Source organism: Cotesia glomerata, linkage group LG8 (genome assembly GCF_020080835.1).
Source record: "Cotesia glomerata isolate CgM1 linkage group LG8, MPM_Cglom_v2.3, whole genome shotgun sequence".
Classification (NCBI taxonomy): Eukaryota; Metazoa; Arthropoda; class Insecta; order Hymenoptera; family Braconidae; genus Cotesia; species Cotesia glomerata.
The window spans coordinates 14457332-14484685 of record NC_058165.1 but is presented as its reverse complement, the minus strand read 5'-3'; the positions used below and the strand labels follow the sequence as shown (position 1 = coordinate 14484685).

The 27354-nt window shown below is 30.3% G+C and overlaps 2 protein-coding genes across 2 annotated transcripts; both read left to right on the top strand.

The window, feature by feature from the left end:
* The first annotated feature begins 1344 nt into the window (after window positions 1-1344).
* LOC123270160 lies at window positions 1345-8686 on the top strand. Its single transcript, XM_044736099.1, has 2 exons — window positions 1345-2218; window positions 8019-8686. The coding sequence occupies exons 1-2, from the start codon at window positions 2116-2118 to the stop codon at window positions 8684-8686; spliced, it is 771 nt and encodes a 256-aa protein (XP_044592034.1). The 5' UTR covers window positions 1345-2115.
* Window positions 8687-8890: 204 nt separating this feature from the next.
* LOC123270601 lies at window positions 8891-10606 on the top strand. The gene is made up of 6 exons (XM_044736728.1): window positions 8891-8951; window positions 9033-9074; window positions 9142-9349; window positions 9428-9607; window positions 9695-10099; window positions 10178-10606. Exons 1-6 carry the CDS (start codon window positions 8892-8894, stop codon window positions 10219-10221), a joined length of 939 nt encoding a protein of 312 aa, XP_044592663.1. The 5' UTR covers window position 8891; the 3' UTR covers window positions 10222-10606.
* The last annotated feature ends 16748 nt before the right edge of the window (window positions 10607-27354 follow it).

The window sequence follows — 27354 nt, the reverse complement described above, 5'->3', positions numbered from 1 at the left end:
AACTTGTATATGAAATTGTTAATAATTAGTTTTTTATCATCAAACCAGTATCCTAATAGTAATGTATTTTCCCTTTTCTTACGTTCTTCAAAAGGTAACTCATTGATCGTCAGGTAAAATGGCCATATACTGATATGTGATGACTTATAAACAGGTACACCATCAGTATACCAACTGAACGATACGTTATCAGGATTAGATAAAAAACCATTATAACACCATTCTCTATAAAGTTCTGCGTCATAGATATCGGTGATAATACCAGGAGGAGGAACCGGTCTTCTAAATTTCCACTGCAATTTTTCGTAGAAGCCTTGTCGTCGGTACATTTCTTTTAATTGACCTGTCATAGACAGTTGGACAAAGTACGAATTTTTTTTTTCTTCGCAAGATGGACATTCATCGTTTTGATGATCCAGTTCTCGAACACAAACCTTGCAATAATAATGTTTTTTGGTGTTTGTTGTCTCATCGAGTTGAAAATATTTTTTAAACTTGTATAGACTGTTTTTTTTTAATCCATCTTGCAAACAATGCAATTCTATTGCTTTGATAATATCTTCGATGCAAACCATTGTCAAATTATGACGTAACAGAAGAGATAAAATTATTAACATACTGTCTCCAACAGTTATTTGAGAACCATTGTAAAGAGGTTGTTGTTGATGTATATTGTTATGCTGTCGATTTCTATTATTATCTTCATAGTTGGGATCATCTTCATTATCATTATCGTCTTCATTTTCAGTAACATTGTCATCATCATAACTATCATAATGATCATCATTATTTACACCTGCTTCCAAGATATCTTCATCATTAGAACCATCATCACTAGCATCAAGTTCATCATCCAAAAGTTCCATTTCTCCAAGTCTAAAGAGTACTTGACGATCATTTCTGTAAAATATATAATTAGTGAAAAAGAATACTAAAATTAAGATTTCATAAAAGTAATGGAATATAACTTGATAATTTAATCGAGTGAAAAACTTAAAATTAATAAATGTAAATGTAAAAATCATGCAACAATGTTTCAAATTAAATAGAATGACATTTAAGTTAACAGTCACTTCACTATTTTAAGAAATTTTTTTACAAAACAAACTTGTTATTTTGTTTCGAAAAAAGTAAGTTATTTTTGAAAAATTGCATTTTCAATTTTTAAAAATTTCTAAATGTCAATTTTTTTTTCATTTTTTTGCCATAATTTATTTGTTAAAAAAATTCATAAAATTGACAAATATCTTCTAAAAACAACAACTCAAAGAAATGCAAACATAAATGTTATAGTTTTGGTGAGATGTAAATATTATTAACTTGTTATTATTAACTACACTTTTTGGTTAATTTAAAAAAAAAACTATTGTGCACTTTTTTAAAAATCATAAATTTTTAAATCTTTCAATAAAGCTGATTTACAAAGGGTGATAAATATAAAATACATACTGTTCATGATTATCCATGGGTGCAGCTGGAAAAATAACTTCATCATTTCTATCTTGTAGACGATCCAAATTTAACTGCTCGTTTCTTTCTCTGTAAAATAAATTGTATATCAAGACAAAGACATTTATCAGCTTACAATAGTTATAAAAGAGTGTAATTTAATTAATATTTGACAAGTTAAGCTTAGAATGAATAAAATATATAAAACTTACTCTGCTTCGTTTGGATTCACTTGTTCAATATTTCGATTCAATTCATTATCATTAACATAATCGCGTAAGTTGTTCAGTCTATTTCGGAGCTGTCTTACACCAACATTATCAATCGATTTATAAGTCATGACTATATTTCAAAATTAAATTGATTTTAAAAAAGAAATATGTCGTCACACTATTTATAGCAATAAAATAATTGATTTATTTATTTATCTTAGAATAAATATTTAATCACTTATAGACGTAAACACTCCAAGCATCCTCGTATTAATTTTCAACTCATTAAGCCCAATTTCTATAGCAGTAAACAGCTGGATTAACAAAAAAATTCTTATTAGTAATATAAACGCGGGAAAATTGAAAATCAAGATGGAGTTGATCGCCAACCAATCATATTTTTTAATATATTTTATTGTGAACAATCAAAAGTAGCCTTAGCACCCTTTGGGTAATGCAGTACTACTACAAGAGGATATCGATAGTACCGACTCCTGACGACCGCCATTTTAATAGAACTTTGTTTACTTTACTGCTATCTTCAAACAGTCCGTCTTGTAAGTTTTAATAAAATTCGTGTACTTAAACTCATTTATAATTTATAATGTCGGCCGGAAGAAAGAAAAAATACGCGTTAATCTGGTGGATTAATTGCAAGAAAAGTGACGTAATTGAATTATCTTTAATCAATAAAAACCATCGTAAGGTTAACGCTATAACCTCTTTGAATTGGATGGATGATGACAAAGCTAAACCAAAAAAATATGAAATTAAAGTATTGAAAATTGGTAGTAAGTACAATCTAAAAATAAATTTTTAAATATTAATTGATATTGAAACTAATAAAAATGTAAGAATTGTTTTGATTTTTGTAAGAATTAAATTATTATGGAGAAAATTTATGACTGTCATTGTAGCAAACATTTAATTTTTAAAATTGAAAAGAAAAAAATTAGCGATTCATAAATAAATTAAAAAATCTATTTTTACTAAATTAAAAAATTTACAAGTGTAAGCAACGCTATTCTTATTGCCGAGGCTGACGGCTGTCGAGTATCGTGAGGCCCGAGATCTGTGACGTAAGGCCGTACCCCCAGCCCGTGACAAGACTCGCCCCCACTCAACGAGGGTTGAGAGGACTACGAGAGAGATTGTTAGGGGCATTCCGACGCCACCCTTCATGAGGACCTCACGCGATGGGTCCTAGTACAACGTCCTCCAGTCATTGTCATCCCTTAATTATATTGGCTTTTATTAGATGTCTCATTCCGTAGTCATTGTCGGGTTATTACTTGTAGATGTATAAATAAATATGAGTGGTATACAAAATATAAACCTCGAGTCTTACAGATCAGAAGTGGGATTGGAAATCCGTGTTCCGTGGAAAGTGTGGTGTATTAATGTTATAATAAGTTATAATATATTAATTATAATTGAGAAGTTATTGTTAGTGCAAATATTGTGGTTTCGCATCAGTTTCAAGGTCAATAGGTTGAGTGCTGGGTCAACTCTACTCAATCCTCAAATTTGGCTACTTCGTAGTTAGATCACCCAAGGTCATGTTACTACATCTTCGAAAATTGCAACTTCTCTGAAAAATTAAAGTAGTTAAGAATATCCATAGCTGCGGTCGAGATAGGCTTTGTAGAGGAGTCGTACTTGCAGAAGGAACCAGGACTAAAGCATCTGGAGAAGGTGGAATTATGAAGAAGCAGAACAACTCAATGGTGATCTGTTTTGCAACTGAAATTGCATTCTCAGCGAGTTCACCAGAAATCGGGTGCAGATAATGGATGATGAGTTCAACGCAAAAGAAGTTACTGGATTCAACGTCAGAGTGACATCAACAACGGATGATTACGATAAAATAGTTCATCAGCAAATGAGGAATCAGGGCCTTAAGCTGGTCAACTCATCATCGCTCATTTGGTAATACGACACTGAGTGTCATGGTTATAATGAACGATAAATTTGGTAATGTAGAAGTTAAAAGTAATTAATTATGATACAACTTGAGTTGGTATATTAAGAGGTATAATCAAGTAGGCTTAGTAATGCTTGCTCGATAATAAATAAAGTGTTATTGCAAGTAGTAATTGTAATAGCATGAAGAAATAGTAAATTAATAAATAATGAAGGAGAACTCCGAATTATGCATACCGGATGTAGCATTGATATACTTGCGCGATCAAGTAGTGAGTACTCGCTATGCGGTTCCAAAGAATGTTGTCGCGGTTATAAGTAACTATACATTTTCAAAATAAATAAGCAGTAGTCTTAATCAGAATCACAATATAATTTAGTAACGCCTTGATTTTTAATCGTTACAATTGGATATTAGTTAGCTATAAGAGAGTATAATGATTGATTTTATTAATGTGGAGTTATTGCAAATTGCAAAGATTAACAATTCGGAAAACGAACTTATTATTAGGTATAGTTAGTATATATACTCAAATCTGATTGAAAAATAATGAATAAGCATATTAATAATATATATAAATATATATGACACCAAGTTTGAAGAAATTATCTTTGGCAAAACTATAAAATAGAACCCGGCGGTCACATATATTTTGTGAACAATACACAAAGGAGAAAGTAGAAACTAGTAAATAGTTATAACGTAGAAATTCGAAATGCCTAAATAACACATGTTGGTATAAAAGTGTTTCTAGTTAAAGTCTTTGAAAAGTTCAAAATATCCTTTTCGTTAGTCGTTGAAAATAAATATTACGTGTGTTGCAAGTAACTCAATAAGTAAAATTCATTGTTGGTAGAAAAATTATGTTGAGTCGAGTTTAAGAAAATTTTAAAAACATATCAACACAAAACAGATGGTTTCAAGGACATAGTATTAGAATTACTATACGAGGAAACCTCGGGTTTAGTTTTCTCACAGCCGAGTCTTTATCTCGCAAGAAACCCTTGTTTTATTACCTTATTGTAAATACTAAAAAGTTGAGTGGCAACCATGTGTCGGTTACGGGCTAAGTAAACTCATCGGTATAATGCACAAAGGACGAAGTAGTTCTACAATAGATTGTAAAAAATTATTGTATAGTGTATTATTGAAATGCTCCTTAGCATTGATTTTAAGCTAGTTAAAACAAAAGATAATTATCTAATTTCACCAACCTTACGTTAGTATGATAGCACTATCATTTGAGTTAGAAAAATCAGATAGTTTTGTAAGAGATGTTATTTAACAAATTTTAACATCCCGTAATAATATCGAATTGGCTAGACATTTTTAAACAAGATGTAAATAAAATAGTTAAGCGTTTGATATCGTAAAGTAGAATTGTCAGTTATAAATTGACAAAGTATATAGTTGATGGATGAAAGTTAAAGATAAATAATTAATAATATTAATGACTAGCAGTCTACCCCGGCTTCGCAGGGTATTTAACAATAATTTGAAAATATAATATAGCCTATGTCATCCGGGGATAGTGTAGCTTCCCAACGGTGAAAGAATTTTGCAAATCGGTTCAGTAGTTCCGGAGTCCATTCAATGCAAACAAACAATCAACTCTTTCCCCTTTATAATATTAGTATAGATTATTGAAGTCGATTATTGTGAATGCTAGGTCATTAATTGATGTACTAATTGCATACTAGAAAGATGAAGAATTAGATGAGCGATTAAATAATTCAGCACTATATTCTAAATTCATATCGGTATTTTTGCGAAGAGTTATCACTGAGCATTGTTAATTAATATCGTACAATACTCGGATGAAGTTTGCAAATTTAAATTGTAATCAAAATTATCATTTTTAAAATCACCATGTGATATCGGACTACTACGAAATTATTAAATGCCCTGCCGACAGAACAAGATTTTAAGATCTTAAAGTAATAGAAACGTCGGTCAACAAGATCGATATTTACGTAATTGCAAAATAGTTTGGTTTGAATCTGTACAGTAGCGCAGTTACTGTCCCTTAAACAATAGTAGTCTTGTTTAAGACTGCGGGTTAATTTTACGACAAGTAATAGTCAGGTAGTAAAGTCAGGTCAACTGGACCTCAAAAAAAGGGGTCGTGGATACTGGTTAGAGTATATTGTCACATCAGCTATAAGGTATCGGTTGTTAGAATTGCTATGGTTTAACATTGAGTACGTTAAGTATCTTAAAGTAAGGGGAATCAGCTATACGTCCTTCTTGGATGTTGAGTGAACGAAATGTGGTTTCTCGTACCTGTATAAAATATGATTGAAATTCAAGCTGGAATTTCAGCGATAGAATATGTGAGCATAGTAACCATTAAAAATTAAATAAAATAATTATTAAGTTATTGTAATTAAGGCTTGATGAAGATGAGATTTATATATCGTCGAGAGCATTACATCTGTCTCTAGCTAAAATGTTAATTCATGTCTTCAAAGTTTCTGACTAGGCTTCGAAGGTGGTCCTGACGAGTGCTGAAGTATCAACTCGTCTGGGATACGTCTGTTGCTCGAGTAACCGTTGTACAGATATTACCAAGTCAGTATGGACGGCAGCGATAGCTGTTGAAGATCTTTCAACAATTGACGATAGTGCATGAGATGCACGAACGTGTGCATCGAGTACGTCATGAACCGTCATTATGATTGTAGACGGAAGACCAGGAATCTTGAAGGGATTTCAGTGGTAAGACGTTACATCGTCGACACTCTTAATCTGTTCTAGGTAAAAAGCTGAGTTGGACTATCACGTTGGCCGTTCAACTCTTGACAGTGTAAAGTTAAGCGGTTGCAGCAACAATCGGCACTTATTAGTGCGAACCTGGAGGAGTTGGTGAACAGCTGGAGTGATCCTGAGTTCCGTAGCAGCTAGGATACTTCATTAGTGCACCGAGTATGAGCTAACTCATTACAAATGGAGGCCAGATGGAGGAGTATTTGCATCCTAATGCTGGCTAGGGAGTCATCGTCCTAGTAGTTGCGTCGAGAGACTGCAAGATTAGGGAATCAATCAAGTGCCGTATGGCAGTAGCTTCACCGCACTATTAGTGGTTTAATTTGAGAAAGTTGATATGAGTCGTGTGATCGTTGAACGATCGGGCGGTCAGTGATGACCGGGCGACGACTCCAACGTCCTGGTGGTTACGTCGAGAAACTGCGAAGATCTTAATCGATCAAGCGCCGGTTGGCGGTGGTTTCTCCGTACTGCTAGTGGTTTTAGTGATATCTGTCACGAAGCATGCAGTCGTTATTGAGTACTAACGACGTAAATGGGTTAAGCTTGAAATTGTACGCATGAAAATTGAATGGAATGTTAAAATTTAGAGCTGCAGACAAGCTATATGGCGAATAGTGATTCGTATCCGGTGGACGGCTGAGTCAGATACGAAGTCACTGGTGCCAATTGGTCGGCTCTAAAGTTTAAGCATGTATGACTGGATCAGCGGTATAGACACATGCCCTGAGTCCAGTAGGTAGAGAATGCACATGATTATTGTCTAATTGTAATGTGTTGTTGATTTTTTATAAAAACGAGAACGGCTTTGATCTTACAATAGGAATGGCTGCATGATATTGCATGATATCTTATATTTTTCAAATGCTGATAATACTCGAATATTATTTTAGGTCGAAAATAGTGATATAGCAGGCAAAGTGACATGGTCACTCGAACGAGCAGCTGACCACTAGTCGCGAGGACGCGAGCATCATCAGGACAGCCGACTGTAAGCAACGCTATTCTTATTGCCGAGGCTGACGGCTGTCGAGTATCGTGAGGCCCGAGATCTGTGACGTAAGGCCGTACCCCCAGCCCGTGACAAGACTCGCCCCCACTCAACGAGGGTTGAGAGGACTACGAGAGAGATTGTTAGGGGCATTCCGACGCCACCCTTCATGAGGACCTCACGCGATGGGTCCTAGTACAACGTCCTCCAGTCATTGTCATCCCTTAATTATATTGGCTTTTATTAGATGTCTCATTCCGTAGTCATTGTCGGGTTATTACTTGTAGATGTATAAATAAATATGAGTGGTATACAAAATATAAACCTCGAGTCTTACACAAGTGCATTTTTTTAAATGAATAATTTTTTAATTATTTACTACTTTATTTTTAAATCTAAAAAATTAATGCTTTCTAGATTTGCAATCATAAAAAATTTTATGGAAATTAAAAGAAAAATTGTGAGTGTGTACTTGTAGAATTTTTTTTTATTCAAATTGATTTTTATTAATTTTTACCGAAATTGGTGGGTGTTTTGATTTTAGCATCTCATTTTTTTATTTAAATATTTGATAATATATAAATAATGACAGTAATTTTTTATAGTTTTTTAGAACTCGCGTGCATCACAATGATTTTTTTTTTTGTTAATGAAAATTAATGTTTTAATTTTTTAGATAAAGAAGATTTAGATAACGAAACAGTAACAACAGAAGGGAAGATCCATGATCGATCACAAAAAATTTTTACTGCTGAGGTGATAACCAATCGCAAAAATTTAAGCAAAGAAAAAAAGTTACACAATAACATGAAAGAATCTAATAAAAGAAAAGTAGACATAAAAATAAGAAGTAATCAGCCCATTTTTGGTAATCCAATGATTACTGGTTATCCGAATCCTGCAACATCAACATCTTTAGTTCCTAGTCAACCTCCGTTTTTATATAATTCTCAATCAAGTAAAATTTTCATGCACAATAACTTATCACCACATACTAATCAAGTCAATACTATGCAATTTACTCCAGTGTTAGCGAGTTCATTGACTTCAAGTGATGATAATTCTGGACTTCAGAAAAGTTCATCACCTACAAGTCAAAGGAAGCTATTAGAAAATGGCAATACTACAGATTCTGATGTAAATCGTGATTGTTTTAAATCTCCATCAAATAAACTTCATAGTATGGACACAGAAAATAAAGAAAATTTCGGGAGTGAAACAGATTTCAGTGACGGAGACGACAGTACTGACTACAAAAGTTCTTCTGGTGATAACTCTTCTGGCGATGATGGTGAAATTTTGTCTAGGATGGAGTTAGGGATTGGTAAAAATGAAAATAATTAAAGATGATGTTCTTTTACGCTCTCAAAACTTTTTTTTATCCTTAAATTATTTTGTTAAATATTTATCAATTATAAGTGCTTTTAAAAATATACAATTTTCTCAAAATTTCAATAATTTCATTTAATACATGTTATTAAAGTTGATAATTATATTTTTCATAGTTACGTCAAGGGATATTTTTTTCCAAGAACAATTATTAAAAGCAATGAAGTCGAAACACACCAGTCAAATAAAAGCTAAAAATGACTCAAATAAAACAATACCGGTAATATTTTTAATTATTATTAGAATTTTTACAGCATACTGATATTTATTGGACTAAATAAATGTTAATTTGTAACTTTAGATTGAAGAACATTACTATAAACCAGGAAAACCGGATGAAAAAGTAATATAATAATTTTAAAATTTTATTCTAACAACTAAATTGCTAACTTTAACATTATCAATTCTAGGTTGAAATTTCTGAAAATTCGGGTTTTTATTTATCTCGGGTACGTGCTTCAATAATTGAAACTAATGCTGTCTGTAGAAATGATTGGAATCTAATGATAAAAGAGACTTTGGAGGATATCTATGGTTCTAATCTTTCTAAGTACTGTGCGAAGGGAAAGACAGGAAAGCATCCGGGGATCGATCCAAATCTTTTCAAGGGATTATTTGGTATGTTTAAATATTAATTATTTGTATCTTTGCTGTGTTTTATTGTTAATGGTTATAAAATTATTTTTTGTTTTCAAGAATGGGTTAATCGTAAATTTGACAATAAGATTACGGACAAAATGTTTACTCAACGAGTTGCTCGGATCTGTGACAACAAACGGAAATATAAGGCCCGAAAAGTACTTAAAAGTACAAGCAATCCGATGAAACAAATTACTAGTTCACAGAGTAAGTCTTGCACAGTAACATCTGATCAAGGTATTTATAATTTCGAAAATTTCTGTATCTTAATTTTTAAGTGCATTTATAATTAATCATGTAATTCTTTATTTTTTTTTTTTCTAGTCAAGTCTAAAACAAAAACTAAATCTGTTGATTTAGATGGTGGCAATACTTCGCAAAAAGATGATAATTCTCCTGTAAATTTGGCAAAAAAACCACGCAGTGAACATCATGGATATCAGGATACAATTACTCATAATTATTTTCAACAGGCGGAATCTCTTTCATCTCCGTTAAATACTGTACAACCAGAGAACCATGAGTGGCCAGGTAATTATAATGCTCCAATAGCGCCTTTTGCGCCACCAGCTCCAAATCAACAGATATACACAGGCAAAATGAGTAATACTCATAGATATTCACAAAACGATAACTACAATCGCAACGAGGTTTTTCCAAATGTCAATTATCCATCCTATTATAATGAAGAAATGGACACGGAGAGAAAAGACAATGAATATGAGTCACGTAAGTTTATTTATTCATTGACACAATTTTCATGTTAATAATCATGCACCTAATAAATTGAATTTTCGCTTGTGACAGATTCAACAGATCGTATTAAAGGATATTATTTACAAAGCTTGTAGATTGATGACAAAAAATTATAATTATAATGATACAAGCACCAAAAAAACTTTTTGGATCAGTAAAATTAATGTGATTTTTTAGTTTAGCTTTTAAAAGCTATTTTGTATACTTTGATTAATCAAAGATATAATTTTTTTTATTTAATTATCTGATACTTACTAACATATTTTAATGGTTATTGACAAATAAATGTGACCAAAGACAAAATGCATCACAGCCTCAGGGATACTCTGTATAAAACGTCGTAATAGAGGGAAATAAAAGGTGGTTAAAGTGTAAGCAACTATTTTTATATATTTCGTGAATTCACGACTTTTAAAAATACGAAGCGATTTATAAAACTATAAAAAAAATACTAATACTTACAATATAATTAAGTATCAAATACTTTCAAATAATTAAAAAAACTATTAATAATAGAACTACACTCAATAAGCTAAAATTATATACTTATTTTGCATACATATAAGACGCTTGAGATAGATTAATAATGTAAGAATGTTTATGTGATAACAATTATAATTATAATATCTACTTATTATGTATGTACTTAAATTATATAATAATAATATTATGATATAAAAAAAATGTTATTGTTATTATAATAAAAATAATAATTATTATTATTATAATTATTTATTAATTTTACTAAATGAATAAATAATAATAATAATAATAAATTTATTGTTATTATTATTATTATTATTATTGTTATTATTATTATTATTATTAAATACGATCAAGGCGTTCAAAATCGGACCGAATTTTTATTTCTATTTGATCGTATTTTGGACTCCAGAGTGGTAAAAACGGAAATTTGTACCACTGTGGAGTTTAAAATACGATCAAATTTAACATGGGAATTGATCGTACTTTGAACTCCCTGATCCGAAGTTGATCGGACCTTAGGAGGATCAAAATACGATCAAAATTTCGACTCGGGAAAATATCTCATAATTTTCCCATACTGCTGTCCTCTAAAATTGTGGATCTATGCAGATGGTGGCCCGGTCCTATCGTACTCGATGTTGTAGCCCAAAAATTTGAGGTCAATGTCTCAATTTTCTTGAAAAATGGCAAAAGTCTGCCTCAAAGATTTAATATATAAATTCTTCAGGACGAATAACTTTAATAGTTACTCACCTAAGAGAATTAATTGCGAACAAAATTAAGTTGAAAAAATTGAATAATATTATAAGACAACCAGATTAAACCAGGATAAAACCTTATGCTTCCCGGAATTTTCTCTAGCATTCGGGATAGTAAAATTGTCAATTTACAATTATTAACTTAATAAAGTATAGAATAGAGCATTCTAATATATATTATATATATATATATATATATATATATATATATATATATATATATATATATATATATATATATTGGGGTGTCCGTTATTTCACAAGTTGACTTTTTTTTCGCGATCGCCCCCTGGATTTTTAGTTCTTGACCTAAAAAAAAATATCTTACCCAAATAAGCTCTTAATTACCAAATTGAACCGTGCCGAAGTCGAGTTACATTTCCCATTTAAATAACATGGGAATTTGGAACTTTTTGCAATTATTTTTTTTTCTTCAAAAAAAATGTCACCACGATTATGTTCATTGCATATTCTATTGAGAAATTGAATGCTCTACATAAAAGTTCTCTTATAATTTTTCGATAAAATCATTCCTTTAGAAGTTATTTGTGGTTAAAGTTGTGTTTATAGTTATTATCATAGTTTGCAGTCTTGCTGTAATGTTTTTTGTGTTATAATCATTTATTTCATCTATAAATGTTCCAAAAATTTTATCAAAATGATTAATAGTTACAGTAACGTTAACAATACGATGTATTGAATACATTTTTAATAATATTTCCGCTTATTTGTATTTTTTCTGTCTCTATTCACATTTATTTGTTAAGCAATTTTTAGTCGCATTATGATAAGTATTCATGAATTTGTTTGTTTTTGTTTTCATGAATAATTTGCACTAAATATTGTTTTTGTTCTTTTTTATGCATTAAATTGTTGATGTATTTTTGAGTTCATCGAAGCGCTTTTTCGGCTACATCGTTAACAATTTTAGATTATTAACAATGTCTAATACTTCCAAACAATCATTATTGGTGGCTCATGTCTCAAAGTTAATCTCTAGCAATTTTTTATTTATGTTGAATCAAAAAAAAAATTTTCATCGAATTTGAATTAATAAAAATTAATTTATTTAAGAAAGAAATCAACCCAGATAGCAAAATGACGTATTAAGTTATTCCGAATGAGCTCAGATTTCTGATTTGGACGTCAGAGTCTACGTCTAAAAGACGTCTTTAAGACCTTCTGAAGAGGTCGAATGCGTCGCTTATTGTAGACTAAGAACTCATCAAAACGAGCTCTTAAAGAGCTCTTTTTTCTGAACTCGCAAAAATGAATGATTTTTTATCTCTATACGCTATTATAATGATAACAATAATAAAAACACAACAAAAATAATATTAAAAATAATAATAATAATAATAATAATAAAAGTAAATTATGAAAAATAATTCAGAGTTTCATGAAGCACCGATGCTGATTTCGAATGTTTATTATTTTAGTTAGACCTAATATTGTCGGTTTAAAGAGAGAAAGTGAAAATCGCAATTGCCGTAACTAAGATTCGAACCCGAGTCGCGCGCGTGCTAGATCAATACCTAACCCCCTACGCTGTTCAAACGATATGTCGTTACATATCTCATTATTCTCATAAGCTAAGTTTATATAGTGATGAAATGTTGCGATCATTGTCTATATTATTTATTCTATTTGATACTGTGTATCGATAGAGAAAAAGTAACTTTTACGAATATTTATATACTAAAAAGTATTCAAAAGTCTACCTGTAATATTTTTTTAAATAGTCTATATAAATTTTGTTTACTTTTCACAATATAAAATCTAATAGATAAATTAATGAATATTAAAAATTCAACAATAATTAATAAGTATATAGTTATAAGATATCGTTAAATTCGAATAAAATGTTTAAAATTGATACATGCAAAGTACTCCTTAAATGTAGAAAGTTCACATAATTTTTTCAGATTAGAATCCAATTTTATTATTTTATCTAAATTAGTTTGATTACGAACCAGATTTTAACATTATTGCCTATTACTTCATAATATAATTTAAAATTTTTGAAAAATTTAATTAACCTGGATTAAGAGAAATGAGTTAACCTATGCCAAGTGTATATCTATATATTAATCTATTCAAATTGTTTTAAATCATTTAATTCGAATTATTTTTAATCATTTTCAATTTAATTTCTCAATCAGGAAAGTAATAAATGAAAAATGAATAAGATTTTGACAGCTTTATATTAAAAAGAAATTTGTGTTTTTGTTTATAATGTCTATAAGCTCATTATACGCAACTCAAAAAGAAGTCCAAAAAAGGGACTCAGATAGATGTCAGAAAATTGACTCCAAACTTATGAGTTCATTAAGAGCTCTTAGTTCTGACCTCGTAAAAAAGAGCTCTTTAAGACGTCACATTAGGACTTCTATAAGAAGTTTTTTAAAAGACTTCATACTGAAATCTTTCTGACTTGGATGCTGACTGGGAATATCTTTTTTTTTGAATTGATAATTTCATTATCTGCATTAAGTATATAGCGTTCAGGGGGAATCAAAATCGAAATTTTCATCACATTTTAATAATTTAACGTAGTTGGATCCTGCAAGACATATTTCAAGAAAATTATGAAATTTATTTTATTGAAAGATAATTATATTAATGATTCACCACCAAAATTTCAGATCAATTCACCACATTTTTTGTAAGCAATGAATTTTCGAAATTGCAACATTTACACGCAAAGGTATAGAAAGATGGTGAAGTTATATAACTTTTATATGTGAAGTTATATACTATAGTATGAAATTATTTGCATCACTCGAGTGGTATGGAAGATTTCATACTAACTTTACCATCTCTCTATAGCTTTGCGTATAAATGATGCAATTTCGAAAATTAAATTCTCAAAAACGGTGTGGTGAATCGATCTGAAATTTTGGTAGTGAATTGTTAATATATTTATCTTTCGATAAAAAAAATTTCATAATTTAAACCGCTAAATTAAAATTATTTAAGACTACAATTTATTCCGATCTAAAATTATTTTTAGTAAATTATTTTTCGCGTTGTTTAATATCGGTCATAATGGAAATTAAAACTAGAGTCAGCAATTGTCATTAGAATCAATAGAACTGTCAAGTTAGAGTAGAAAATAAAAATTGTAAAAATTCGTCAGAAAAAAAATTGCACTAAAAACTTGCGACAGAGACGCAAGACCGAGCGAGAGCGTCAACCATCTTGTCCCACGCGAAAACGCTTAGTAGAGAACATTCAAGGTCGAAACAAAATGTCTCCGTTCGTTTAAAATAAAATATTCAAGTAAAATAGAATTTTAAGTGTCAAGAGACATAAAACAAAATATCATAGAATAATCATTTGTCTAAGTTTCACTTTTGCGTTGAAAATTCAATTTAGTAAAATTTACTGCTAAGTACTGGATTAAATAAAATAGCGCGGGATTAAATAAAATAATTTGGATTAAATTAAATAATATAAAAGATTTAAGTTTACTCGATTATAGGAATTTATTTAATTTTGTTAAAATAAAGATTAAAATTTATTTAGTAATTTCTCGGACATAATGAATGGATTAAATCCTCGATGAATTGAAATTTCAATTTGGATAATTATTGTTGTAGAAATTGAAGATACGGCAGTAATTTAGATAATAGGAATTTGTAATTTATAATTCGGAAAATGATGAATAAGAATTTTAGAAATATTAATTAGGAAAATAATATTTTGGAAATTAGTTATAAATTGGAATTCAAGCGTTATTATTATTATTATTGGAAATTGGAATAGAGTTTGTTTGTGTGTGAGTAAAGGGGCTATCCTGCTTCGGGGTAGTTCTCTTAGAGTAGCGTGAAGTTTGGGGGACAGCGTGCGCTGTGTGGACAACGTGTGCAGTCACGTCCGGGTCCAGCTCAGTGGCGTGAGAGTCCGTGAGACCGCGCGAACTAAGTTAGAGTAGCGTTAAAGGTCCAGGGGACGACGCGAAGTAGATAGAGTACCGTGAGAGTCCAGTAGGCATCGGGTACTGCAACCACGTGAGGGTCTAGCTGGACAGCGTGAAATATACTGTATGAGAGTGAGAGTGAGTGTGATTGTTATCCATGAAATTTTATATGTTGTTATCTTGGCCATTATTTCAACTGTAAAAGGGAGTGGAAAATAAAGAATTTTGTTAAACGAATTTCTGTGTCTAAATTTTAGTTTCCTTTCAGCAATCTCTCACGACCCTGACCTAATACTCCATGTTCTGGTCCAGTTTCTGGATACTGAGTCCAAAAATCCAGTGGCACCCTTAAGAGTAAAAGGGGCGACCAAGGGAAACATAACATTTCGTTTCACTTCACATATAAAAGTTATACAACTTCACCTTCTATACCTATGCGTGTAAATGTTGCAATTTCGAAAATTCATTGCTTAAAAACAATGTGGTGAATTGATTTGAAATTTTGGTGGTGAATCATTAATATAATTATCTTTCAATAAAAAAAATTTCATAATTTTCTTGAAATATGTCTTGCAGGATCCAATTACGTTAAATTATTAAAATGTGATGAAAATTTCGATTTTGATTCCCCCTGAACGCTATATAGTTAATGCAGATAATGAAATTATCAATTCAAAAAAAAGATATTGATTTCTTTCTTAAATAAATTAATTTTTATTAATTCAAATTCGATGAAAATTTTTTTTTTGATTCAACATAAATAAAAAATTGCTAGAGATTAACTTTGAGACATGAGCCACCAATAATGATTGTTTGGAAGGATTAGACATTGTTAATAATCTACAATTGTTAACGATGTAGCCGAAAGAGCGCTTCGATGAACTCAAAAATACATCAACAATTTAACGCATAAAAAAGAACAAAAACAATATTTAGTGCAAATTATTCATGAAAACAAAAACAAACAAATTCATGAATACTTATCATAATGCGACTAAAAATTGCTTAACAAATAAATGTGAATAGAGACAGAAAAAATACCAATAAGCGGCAATATTATTAAAAATGTATTCAATACATCGTATTGTTAACGTTACTGTAACTATTAATCATTTTGATAAAATTTTTGGAACATTTATAGATAAAATAAATGATTATAACACAAAAAACTTTACAGCAAGACTGCAAAACTATGATAATAACTATAAACACAACTTTAACCACAAATAACTTCTAAAGGAATGATTTTATCAAAAAATTATAAGAGAACTTTTTTGTAGAGCATTCAATTTCTCATCAGAATATGTACCGATCATAATCGTGGTGACATTTTTTTTAAAGAAAAAAAAATAATTGCAAAAAGTTCCAAATTCCCATGTTATTTAAATGGGAAATGTAACTCGACTTCGGCACGGTTCAATTTGGTAATTAAGAGCTTATTTGGGTAAGATATTTTTTTTTAGGTTAAGAACTAAAAATCCAGGGGGCGATCGCGAAAAAAAAGTCAACTTGGGAAATAACGGACACCCTAATGCAAAGTCATATTCTATTTTACATATTATATACCACTACCACCCTCTTCTATGCTGAAAGAATTCTTGTTGATCGACACAGATGTATGAAGACAAGAGATCAAATCCTTTAGCGCGTAATCATGCATGATCGTGCTTGATAAGTTTTTATTTCTATACATGTGTAAATGAGTATGACTTTGCATGACCATGCATGATTCATGTTCGGTCATGCATGGTCGTACCTGACTCATACTTGATCGTGCATTCAACTAGAAAAAAAATTGTAAAACCTATGGAATTCAATTGGGTTCCCAATATGTTGCCCAATATATTCCCTGTAAGGAACCCAACATTGGGATGTAACGCAAAACCCACGATGGTCCCAATCGGGTAATCATTATTGGGTCCCAGTTGGGTGGTCCTTACTGTATCCTAGATTCCCAATTTTGGCATCCTCTGTCGAAATTTTCTGATCATTTAAAAAATTAAATTTGTTGGTTTCTCTGATGCTAGTGTCCATGTTAACCTGCTTCTATTCTTCAGAGACTTGGAGTGTACTCTCCGGTTATTATTTTCTCCATAATTTGAACAACAGTACATGCATATGAATGTATAGAATATACTTCAGTAAGTAATACTATATAACACTATAAGATATCTTAATATTGTACTCGGTAACGCTCGTAAATAAAATTTAGATTAAAAATAATATAAACTTTTTAATCGTGTATTAGGATACTTACGTCATTATTCATTTATAATCATAAAGCTATGTGATTTTCATAATATTCTATAAAAAGTTTAATGTAATAATTATTTTTGTGAATTTATTACGAGCAAGTCTATTACGCTTATAATACAATTTAGGTAGAATACTCAAGGAAGTTAAATAATTAGTTATAGTAAGTGTTCTAGTTTATTCTTTTACTAACAATAAAATGGACTTCAGTCATAGTATAATTGGTGAAAAAAGAATGAATGACGGCCATGATATCACTGAAAAGTGTGATCTAAAACGTCAATGTAATCAAATAACGTCGATAGCACAATTATGTCATAGTCATCTAAATAGCGACAATCATAATGAGACTGTGTTAAATAAAACCACTCTTAATGCCTCCAATAATGAATACTTATCGCAGCAAATTACATGTCAAGCCTTAAAAAAAAAAACTTTTGAACTTTCAAATGATATAAACAGCACTAATATGGCTTCAAGTATGAATTTGTTTTATGAAACATTTGATTCATACAATGTCATCAATGTCAATCAATATCAAGGCAATAAAATAGTATTATATGATTCATTAAATAAGAAAACTTCATACTTTGTACCTACCGTTCCTCTATCACTGAAAAATTTTCACGATCTTTTTCATTTAACTGGGCATGCTTTATCTCTTGACTTGACTCGAAATTACGTCACAACATTAACGTTAATTTTAGATTGTATACAATGTAAAACCAAATCATGCATATCTAAAACAACTGGTGAACAACGCGTTTTATACTATGAAGATATCTTATCCAACATATGGAAGGAAATAAATTTATACTTGGATCTATCATTTTTAAATTTTCGAAAAAATGCGATAGTATGTTTACGAGATCATAGTTGCAGTGTTCATATTTACATAAATGCATCAGTGTCAATAAATGTTTATGAATACATCGTTAATACTCTGAATAAATCTCAAACGAATAATATGCAGTTCATCCTTCAACGATACGAAATCAGTCGTATGACTCGTGTACCGTTACCTTATTCAACAGACCATAGTGGATATATTTATAATTTATCTTTTCAAAGAGAAAATGAAGACTACGATATAAACATTGTTCCTTCTGTAATGAATTATATTGATTTTAAAATGCAATTATCAAATAATTTCAAGATTGGAAAAGATATTATTCTTGCAAAAATAACATTTAATCATCACGGTGGATTAACGCAACAATTATGTCATGACGAAATATCTCGTGAATGGGATATTACAGATAACATGGAAACAGAAGTGTTGTATGTGATAACAGTATTAAAAAATAATCAATCATTAGAAAGTGCAAATGATCATAATATAATAAAATTAAGTCCCGAGTTCAATACCGAAGCATGTGAAATCCCTGCATTTATTCGTAGTCATAGAAATTTTATATTAGAAAGTAATAACCAAAATTTCCAGCTGTTTGTAGAAAATTTATTGCAAGAAAATTATAAAAACTGTAATAAAAATATTAATCATTTTCAACAACCCGTATATCATGTTCGTACTGACGCCACTGAGTTGGAGCGTGATATTTTATTTACCCTTGATAGCATTGGAAGAAATATTGCTCGACATGTTTATCAAATTAACATATCCGAAATCAATGCATTACCACCAGTTCCGCAGTATGAACAAAATGAACTCAAAGACCGAAGCATGGAAAATCATACTAATTTTAAGGAGACTTATCATTATTTAAATTATTTGATTCAGTTTTGTCATGAGCCAGATAATTCGGCTGGATATGCATTTTATGTATTAATTCTGTCAGTGATGTATACGACACAAAAACTAATGATAATTTCCAATAATCAACAAGTGATTTTCAAAGTAATTCGACAAGCTGTAACTGCTTACGATACTTATGACAATCGACAGTTACTTTGGATTCTTGATTCTTTGACGGAAGTTGACTGTATGGCTGAATTAGGCCGTATATTCCCTGAGCCGTTACGAATATTAAAACAACTTGCAACTTCAGTGTTTATGCGACGCCGAGTTGAATCTCGATTGATTAACGACTCACTTATTTCAGCTGCAAATGATATAAGTCGTGAACGTATAAAAAATCCTAATAATTCAACTAGTTTCGTTTCTAGTACGTCAATCAGCTATGATGTATTACTTTTCGATGAATTGTGCCGCTTATATTTACATGATGAATTACCTCTATACAAGCATTTAACAGACTTAATGTTGGAAGAAATTGTTACTACTATTTTTCGTCGTTACTTAATATTATTTTATCGTAACGTTATGAACAATAATGTGATGTACATCTATAAAGATCCTTTATATATCGAATACAAAATGTCAAATTTTGTTAGTGATACTACCGCTAATAGCAAATTAAGATTCATGTACGATAAGTTACAAATGTATATAATACCAATATTTGCAAATAAAAACTCTTCAATCACTGAATCAAAATGTCGTAATTTAGCAATGAAGATTATAAAAAATGCATGGTATAATTATGTTAACGAACACATTCCTGTGAAAAATATCCACTTTGGTAAGTATCGCTATTTTGTTTGTACATTACGAGGTGTATTTAATAATATCACTGGCCTTTACATGAGCGGAATACCACAGTTATATTTTGAAAATGCAAGCAGCTTTTGTATTTTACCTCCAACGGGAATAAGCGACACTAATATTGGTAAATATGATGTATATGATGGTCAAAACAAGTATGACTATGAAAATTCTGGTTTAGAAGAAAATATTACCTGTAGTAATGAAAATAATAATAATTTCAGTAACAACAGCAAAATCAAAAGAGATAATAATACTCATAGCAAAAGTGGTAATGGTAGAAGTAGCAACTTAAATATTATGGCAACTGTTAACAATGTCAATGGACATAACTATCAAGCACAGTTACGTATAGTTAATGATGAATTAATAACTAAAATTAATCATTGGAAAAATCTAATGTACACATATTTGTCATCACAAGATAAATTATTTTACTTATCGACGATGGTGCCAGGTCTGTTGAAAATTGGAGAGTCAGTATTTGATAAACAAACTCGTTCACTCGCAATTAATACACTTACAAATCGCATACTTAAGGATCAAAGCCCACAAAATAAAGATGAATTATTTTATCTATTACCTGTTATGCAATACCATTGCATTGATTGTGATTCGATAATAGCTATAGCACATTGTATAGATTCATTAATCAAAGAAAAAAATTTTATAGTGACCACACCTTCATTGACCAGTATATTTAATAATCTTTATAGAAGTGACATTAACAATTTATACATAACGATTGGTGGTAAACGTGGTAGTCAATTTGAATATGAACGATATACAAACTCTAATGATTTGTATGAAAATATGGTAAGTTTATACTCATATCGTCCATCTAAACGTCTGCTTGTTCTCGCATTCATTTGGGCTCTTATGGAATATTATAATTCTGATGACGATATTATTCGTGTAAAATTTGATATTACACGACGGTCTCGAAATAGTCAATTATTAAATGATTCTATCATATCATCGAAACATGAAAAAATATCCGTTACCTTACAAGGTGATCCGTTTGGTTTAATAAAGGAAAAATTCGATTTAAGTCAATACACCTGTGAAACGAACGAAAATTTCCGTCGAGCATTTAATATAACCTTTCAAAACATTTCATCATCAACTGTGTCATCAAATGCATCATTGTTAACTTCGGATTATGATTTTAAAACGACCGCTTTAAAGAAAAATTCTGCTGGCTTTAATAGCCATAGTCAAAAAGATCAATTAATTATGAATGAATCTTTGCAATCATTAGACATTTGTATGTATAATGCATTACTAAGTATATCAATTATTTTCCGTTTTGATACTAAAACGATAAGAGATTACTTAGAACACTGCACTCTTTTATTTCAACCATTCAATAATTGTCGGAAGTTCACTTTGTATTATGGAGAACCACGATGTGGAAAATCATTCCTTGCAAATTTGATTATTCGTGCTGCTGAACCTAGCGTATTCAATGTGCTATCAGATCTTGCAACAGCTGCAACTGCAGCATCTCCATCACCAGATTTAATAAAAGCATTTCAATCGTACGTTGTTTGCATTAAAGAAGTACGCCGATTGGAGGAATCATTACTTAAAACAATAACTGGGGAAGATCATATGGATCAACGAGACTTGTATAAAGGATATCAAAAACTTACTCCAATTTGTTTTATCTTTGGGTGTTCAAACCAAATTCCTCAAATTGAAGCTGATGAAGCAATTAAAGATAGGCTATCAATATTTAATTTTACTAATCGTATTGAACCATGTTACAATTTTCGTGAAGTTATTGACGATAACCAACTGCTTTTATTTATTAATGAATGTACTATTCAACCTTCTATTGAAGAATTAGCTACCTCAATTGGACTTTATAATTCTATATATGCGACATTTTGTTTAACTCGAAACAAATCCGGGCTTGTAATACCAACCATAAAAAATCGCTCATCTCTTCAAATTATGAAAAAGTTTTTAATTCATAATAGCCTAATGTATTACGTGATGGATTTGTGCAGTTTAGAGGTAATGACTGGCTATTCAATTAAAATGGATGAATTAAAAATTAGAGCTGAACATGCTATTGAAAAATCAAAAAGGGCTTTACGACATAATTATCAATTAAATGATTTCATAAATGATTTCAGTCAACATTTTAGAAAAATGTGCAATCAAAATGAATATTCACATAATGATGTATCAATAGAATTTCTTGGTGTAGGCTTACCCCCAAGTGACAACAGTCATGTGAATTTAATTGAATCCGTTTTTTCTCAAGTATGTAGTTGTATTAATGAATTAGACGGTAACGGAACTTTCGGTACATCTATTGCTCAAATGCGTCACCTAATTATTTCTAAAGTGGATGCAGTGACCAATGCGAATAATGACCGAAAAATGGATTATGTAACTCGTATATTACTTAAAATTAAAAATGTATATTACAAATATTATAATACTAATGAACAACGATTTGAAAACATACAAATTAAAGAGAAGAATTAATTGTCTTTCGGAATCTACTGAATGCATAAGAAATTAGTTTATTGTTCGAATTACAAATTATGTGTAGGTCGTTTTATGTTGAATCGACCAATAGTTGAAATTGACCTTTATAAATTTTGATTAAATTTAGTAAGAAATTGTGGTTTGTTCCAAAACAAAGTTTTATCAAAAAAAAAACAAATTAATTATTTTTTTCAAAAATTTTTCAAAATCCCAAATTTCACGACTCATTGTGCAAAGCATCAAAGAGTACTTAACGATCGAAAAATTTGTTTTACCTCGGTTTCGCGACTATTTAATTAATTACACGATTGGTGATCCATGTAGTATAATTAATTTTCGCGTCATTCGATAGATGATTTAATGCAGATTAATTATGTTACTCGTAAAAATCAAATTGAGATATTACAATTCTCACAAAAATTAAGGGAGAAAGAAAAAAATCCAAATTTTTGGGAGATTTTCAACAACCTGTAACTTATACAAAAATGGTCGTACAGCAAAAAAAAAGCAAATTGTAGCTCTAAGTGTCTAGTTTTCGGATCTGAGTTTCAAAATTTTGTTTTGGAAATTTTTTCGAGTAATCGTGAGAAAACAACCAAAAAAAAAAAATTTTCGATATTTTTTTGTTTTTTTTAATTTACGTACGTGGAAAAATTTTTTTGACTTAACCTTTATATGGACCAGATAGCTTGTTTATTCAGCTTTAACTTGGTTTTTTAAAAATCTCGATACAAGCATTTCCCACTGAGATATCGGTGTTTGAATAGAAAAAGTTAATTTTGTCTTTGATTACCAATATCTCAGCAACCAATGATCGCACAGAAATTTTAAGGTTGGTTTTCAAAACTTGAATAAATTCTCTACAAGGATTGGCTATTTATTTTTGAAAAAAAAATTTTTAACTTCTGGCTAAAAAAATTGAAAACTTTCAAAAATCGGGAAGTTATTGGTTTTACCCTGTTTTGCGAAAATTGAGTTTTCATCAGATCTCAAAGTTTTAACCCTAGACTGGTCACCATTTTTTTAGTTTCTCGCTCGCACTATAGCGAGTCTCTATAGGTTGAGTAGTAGGGTGGTTCATTTCCGTAAAATTTTTTTTTTTTCGGTGCTCATGCAAAATATTAATCTACATATAGAAAAAAAATTCTTACCAAGTTTAAGCTCTTAATAATAATTTTAAGTACTTACAATAAAAATTTAAAGTTCTACGATTTAAAATGCATGTAAAAAATTTTTTTTTTTTTCAAATTTCGAATGCTTATCCGGCTTTTACAATATTGCAAATCGGTTTGATGGACCTTGTGGGGAATTTAACGCTCTTTAAAATAGCTTAGAAGTTTTTTTGTGTAACTCACACTGGTTCACCGGTAGGAGTCGTCAAAGTACAGTTTTTGAAAAAAAATATATTTTTTTTTTAATTTTTCGAGCAAACCACCAAAAGTAGGAAGAAAAAAAGGACTGACTCATAAAAAAAAGTTATCCAACTAATATTTAATGAATTTACAACCATTTTTATACCGAAAAACGTAAGAAATTGATAAATACTAACTCATAATGTTATTTAGATTCATTTTTTTTATTTATTACCATTATATTTCCCTACACTAAGAATTTTTTTGAAATAATTATGATTTCTTACTCATAATAAATATTAAAACACACAAATTAATAAAAAACTACAAGAATAAAATTGTAATATAGATCTTGCAATTTTTCAACATTTCTGTCGTTTACCAAAAAAATAAAAATGAAATTATTTAATTTTTTGTAACAAAACTCCAAAATTAGCAAAAAATTTAATTTTTTTCATTGTCAACTTTATTCACGCTAACTTTGTATAAATAGATATCATTCTTTGAAAAATTGCACCAAGCAGTCCCGAGATGGCATATTCTAACATTGCTCTAGTTAATTAGCATGATATTACCGTCTCTATTGTTGACAAATTTGATCCTTTATGGCATACCTAACCTCAAAATAATTTTCTCGTTGTTTGTTGTATTAAGTGATTAATCCGAGAATCAATTGACGCTGATACTAAGACAGAATAAGCCAATTTTTTAATAAACTATATTCAAATTACTATTCTAATATCAATTTTTTGCTGTCACTTGTGTTTAATGGTATATATCGTATTTAAATTAGTTCTTGATATTCTTCAGTATTTATTTGATTACATTTCATTAACTTTCTAATCTAACTATTGTTCATTATGACTAAAGTAATTGGTAATAGGACATATAACTATTTAGTTAGCTTTCAAATTAAAGAATTTAATTGTTATAAATTAGCTACTTATCGTGACGTTATTAATTTATTTATGTATAAACATTTAACGTTAAAATTGACTATACGTATCAGTACTACCGAAGCTATCGATGAATTAGAGGCTATGTGGGATAAAATTGAAATTCCCACGACACTGAAACGAAATAGTATTCAGAAATTTGAAAAGTTTTATGACGATTACAAAGACATTAAGAAACGAAAATCTCTTAACAATCTCTCAGACAATCAAAAACACAAAGTGGAAAATTTCGTTAATCAATTGAACAAATTATTCGATATTGCTGATAATAGTGAAGTTGAAAATCTTCCAAGTGATTTACAATTATTTTTAGAAGAATGTCGACAAAATGATGGCAATAAATGTTTACCATTAATATCTAAGTTAAACGAAAATGCAATAGTACTTTCTGATCAATCAGATATACAGGATGAAATACAAGATGAAAATAACAACATTGAATTTAGTAAGTATAGAATTCTATTCACACTGATGATTGAATTGTCATTTCTGCATTCATAATAATGAATTTATGCTATTTTCATATTAAATTTCACACTTTTTGACTTTCATTTTTGCAATTTTTAGTAAATTCTGTCGTCATATCCTTAGAATATTAAAAAAGTTTAGAATTTTATTTTTGTTAAATAGACAAGTTAAAATATGACATCGGTACTGAAGATGTTCTAATTAAAGATATCCTGGACGAAAAAAAAATACTCTACTACCATTCATCGAAGATCATCTACAGGTATAAATATTGTACAGTTTTTTACTAATGGAAAAAATTATTGCTAAGCTGTGCTTTGTTTCTCTCACTGAGTAAACAATTTTCATATTTTAATATTAACTACATTTCATTTTTTACAGAATCGAACTTCAAGAGATGACTATCATGAACTTTTGACGTTGAGCTACATTTTTTTAGGAGGTGTACCAAACAAAGGTATAAAATTTAGAGCTCCTGGTGCTATGCACCATGCTCGTTGGCTATCAAAAGCTATCTATAGTTTAAAAATATATATGTTTATACGGGTGACCAGTCTAGGGTTAAGGTCACAGGAGCTTCCCTGACTCATCTCACGATGGTGTCCGTGCGGCTGTGTGTGTGTGTGTAAACCTCTTGTAACTTTTGAACGGTTGGACCAATTTGATCGCGGTTGGTGCCATTCGAAAGGACTTCGCCAAACTGAGATTTCTTGTTAATTTGAACCGATTTGGAATCGTAGATTTTGGAAGATTTAGAGAAATCTCAAAAAAATGGGATAGAAAATTTTTTTAGAAGTGGGTTTTTTGGGATAACTTTTAAACGGCTCTACCGATCGATTCTGAAAACTAATCAGCTCTCAACCTTAAAAAATCACGTCAATCGCCGCCAATCCGGTCAAAATCGGTCGATTCGTTCGAGAGATATCGTGAACGATAGAAAACCGAAAAAAGTGTTTTTTTAAAGTTACTCCAAAATTTATAGTTTAACTAATTAAAACTTAAAAATTCCTAATGAGGCTTGAAAAACTGCGTATAATGCCACCAACCACGTAGAAATCGGTTCATTCATTCAAAAGTTATTGCAGTATGAAATTCAAAAAATAGTGTTCTATGAAACTTCTATCAGCTCAAAGAGCTCAAAAGCAGAGAAAAGATATCTTTTTGAGCTCCGAGAGCTCAAAACAACACACAGATTGTATTTTTGAGCTCGAAGGCTCAAAAAAAGCGGCCAGGTATTATCGGAATTAGCAAAAAGTTGCAGGGATGGCCTTTAAAGTCAATCGTTATCTTAATTTTTTTTTTCCGGTGGTTTTCTTACAATTACTCGAAAAAAATTTCCAAAAAAAAATTTCAAACTCAGATTCGAAAACTAGCCAGTTAGAGCTACAATTTGCTTTTTTTTCGCTGTATCAGCATTTTTGTATAAGATACAGCATGTTAAAAATCCCCCAAAAATTTCGATTTTTTTCTTGCTCCCTTAATTTTTGTGAGAAGTGTAGAACCAGGAAAAAATATCAAAATAGTTCAAAGGAAATTCCTGTCAATCAGGACATTTTCCGTTTGAAACACGATAACTTGCGAAAAAATTCACGAATCCGATAAGTTTTTTTTTTAATAGCTTGAGATATACTTTGCACTTACTCAGTGTGCACGATCGATTTAAAATATCGGGCGAAAGTTGAAATGAAAAAGAAAATAAAATAAAAAAATTCGTAAAACGGTTCAGCCTGAAGGCCATCCCTGCAACTTCCCGCTAATTTCATACCTGGGCGCTTAAATTGTACTTATGACGTTTTTGAGATTTTTGAGCTCAAAATATAATTTATGTGATATTTTGAGCTTGCTGAGCTCAAAGAGATAGTATTTCTATACATTTGAGCTCTTCGAGCTCAAAAGTCTGATACAAGTTTCATAGAACACTACTTTTGGAATTTTTAAACCGCAATAACTTTTGAATGGATC

What these genes read in the sequence shown, in the direction of transcription:
- LOC123270160 (XM_044736099.1), top strand. Translation starts at nt 2,116, where the DNA reads ATGCAGTACTACTACAAGAGGATATCGATAGTACCGACTCCTGACGAC. An exon ending in ATCTTCAAACAGTCCGTCTT is followed by an intron (nt 2,219 to 8,018) that starts GTAAGTTTTAAT and finishes TTAATTTTTTAG; the next exon opens with ATAAAGAAGATTTAGATAAC.
- LOC123270601 (XM_044736728.1), top strand. Translation starts at nt 8,892, where the DNA reads ATGAAGTCGAAACACACCAGTCAAATAAAAGCTAAAAATGACTCAAAT. An exon ending in ACTCAAATAAAACAATACCG is followed by an intron (nt 8,952 to 9,032) that starts GTAATATTTTTA and finishes TTGTAACTTTAG; the next exon opens with ATTGAAGAACATTACTATAA. An exon ending in CAGGAAAACCGGATGAAAAA is followed by an intron (nt 9,075 to 9,141) that starts GTAATATAATAA and finishes TATCAATTCTAG; the next exon opens with GTTGAAATTTCTGAAAATTC.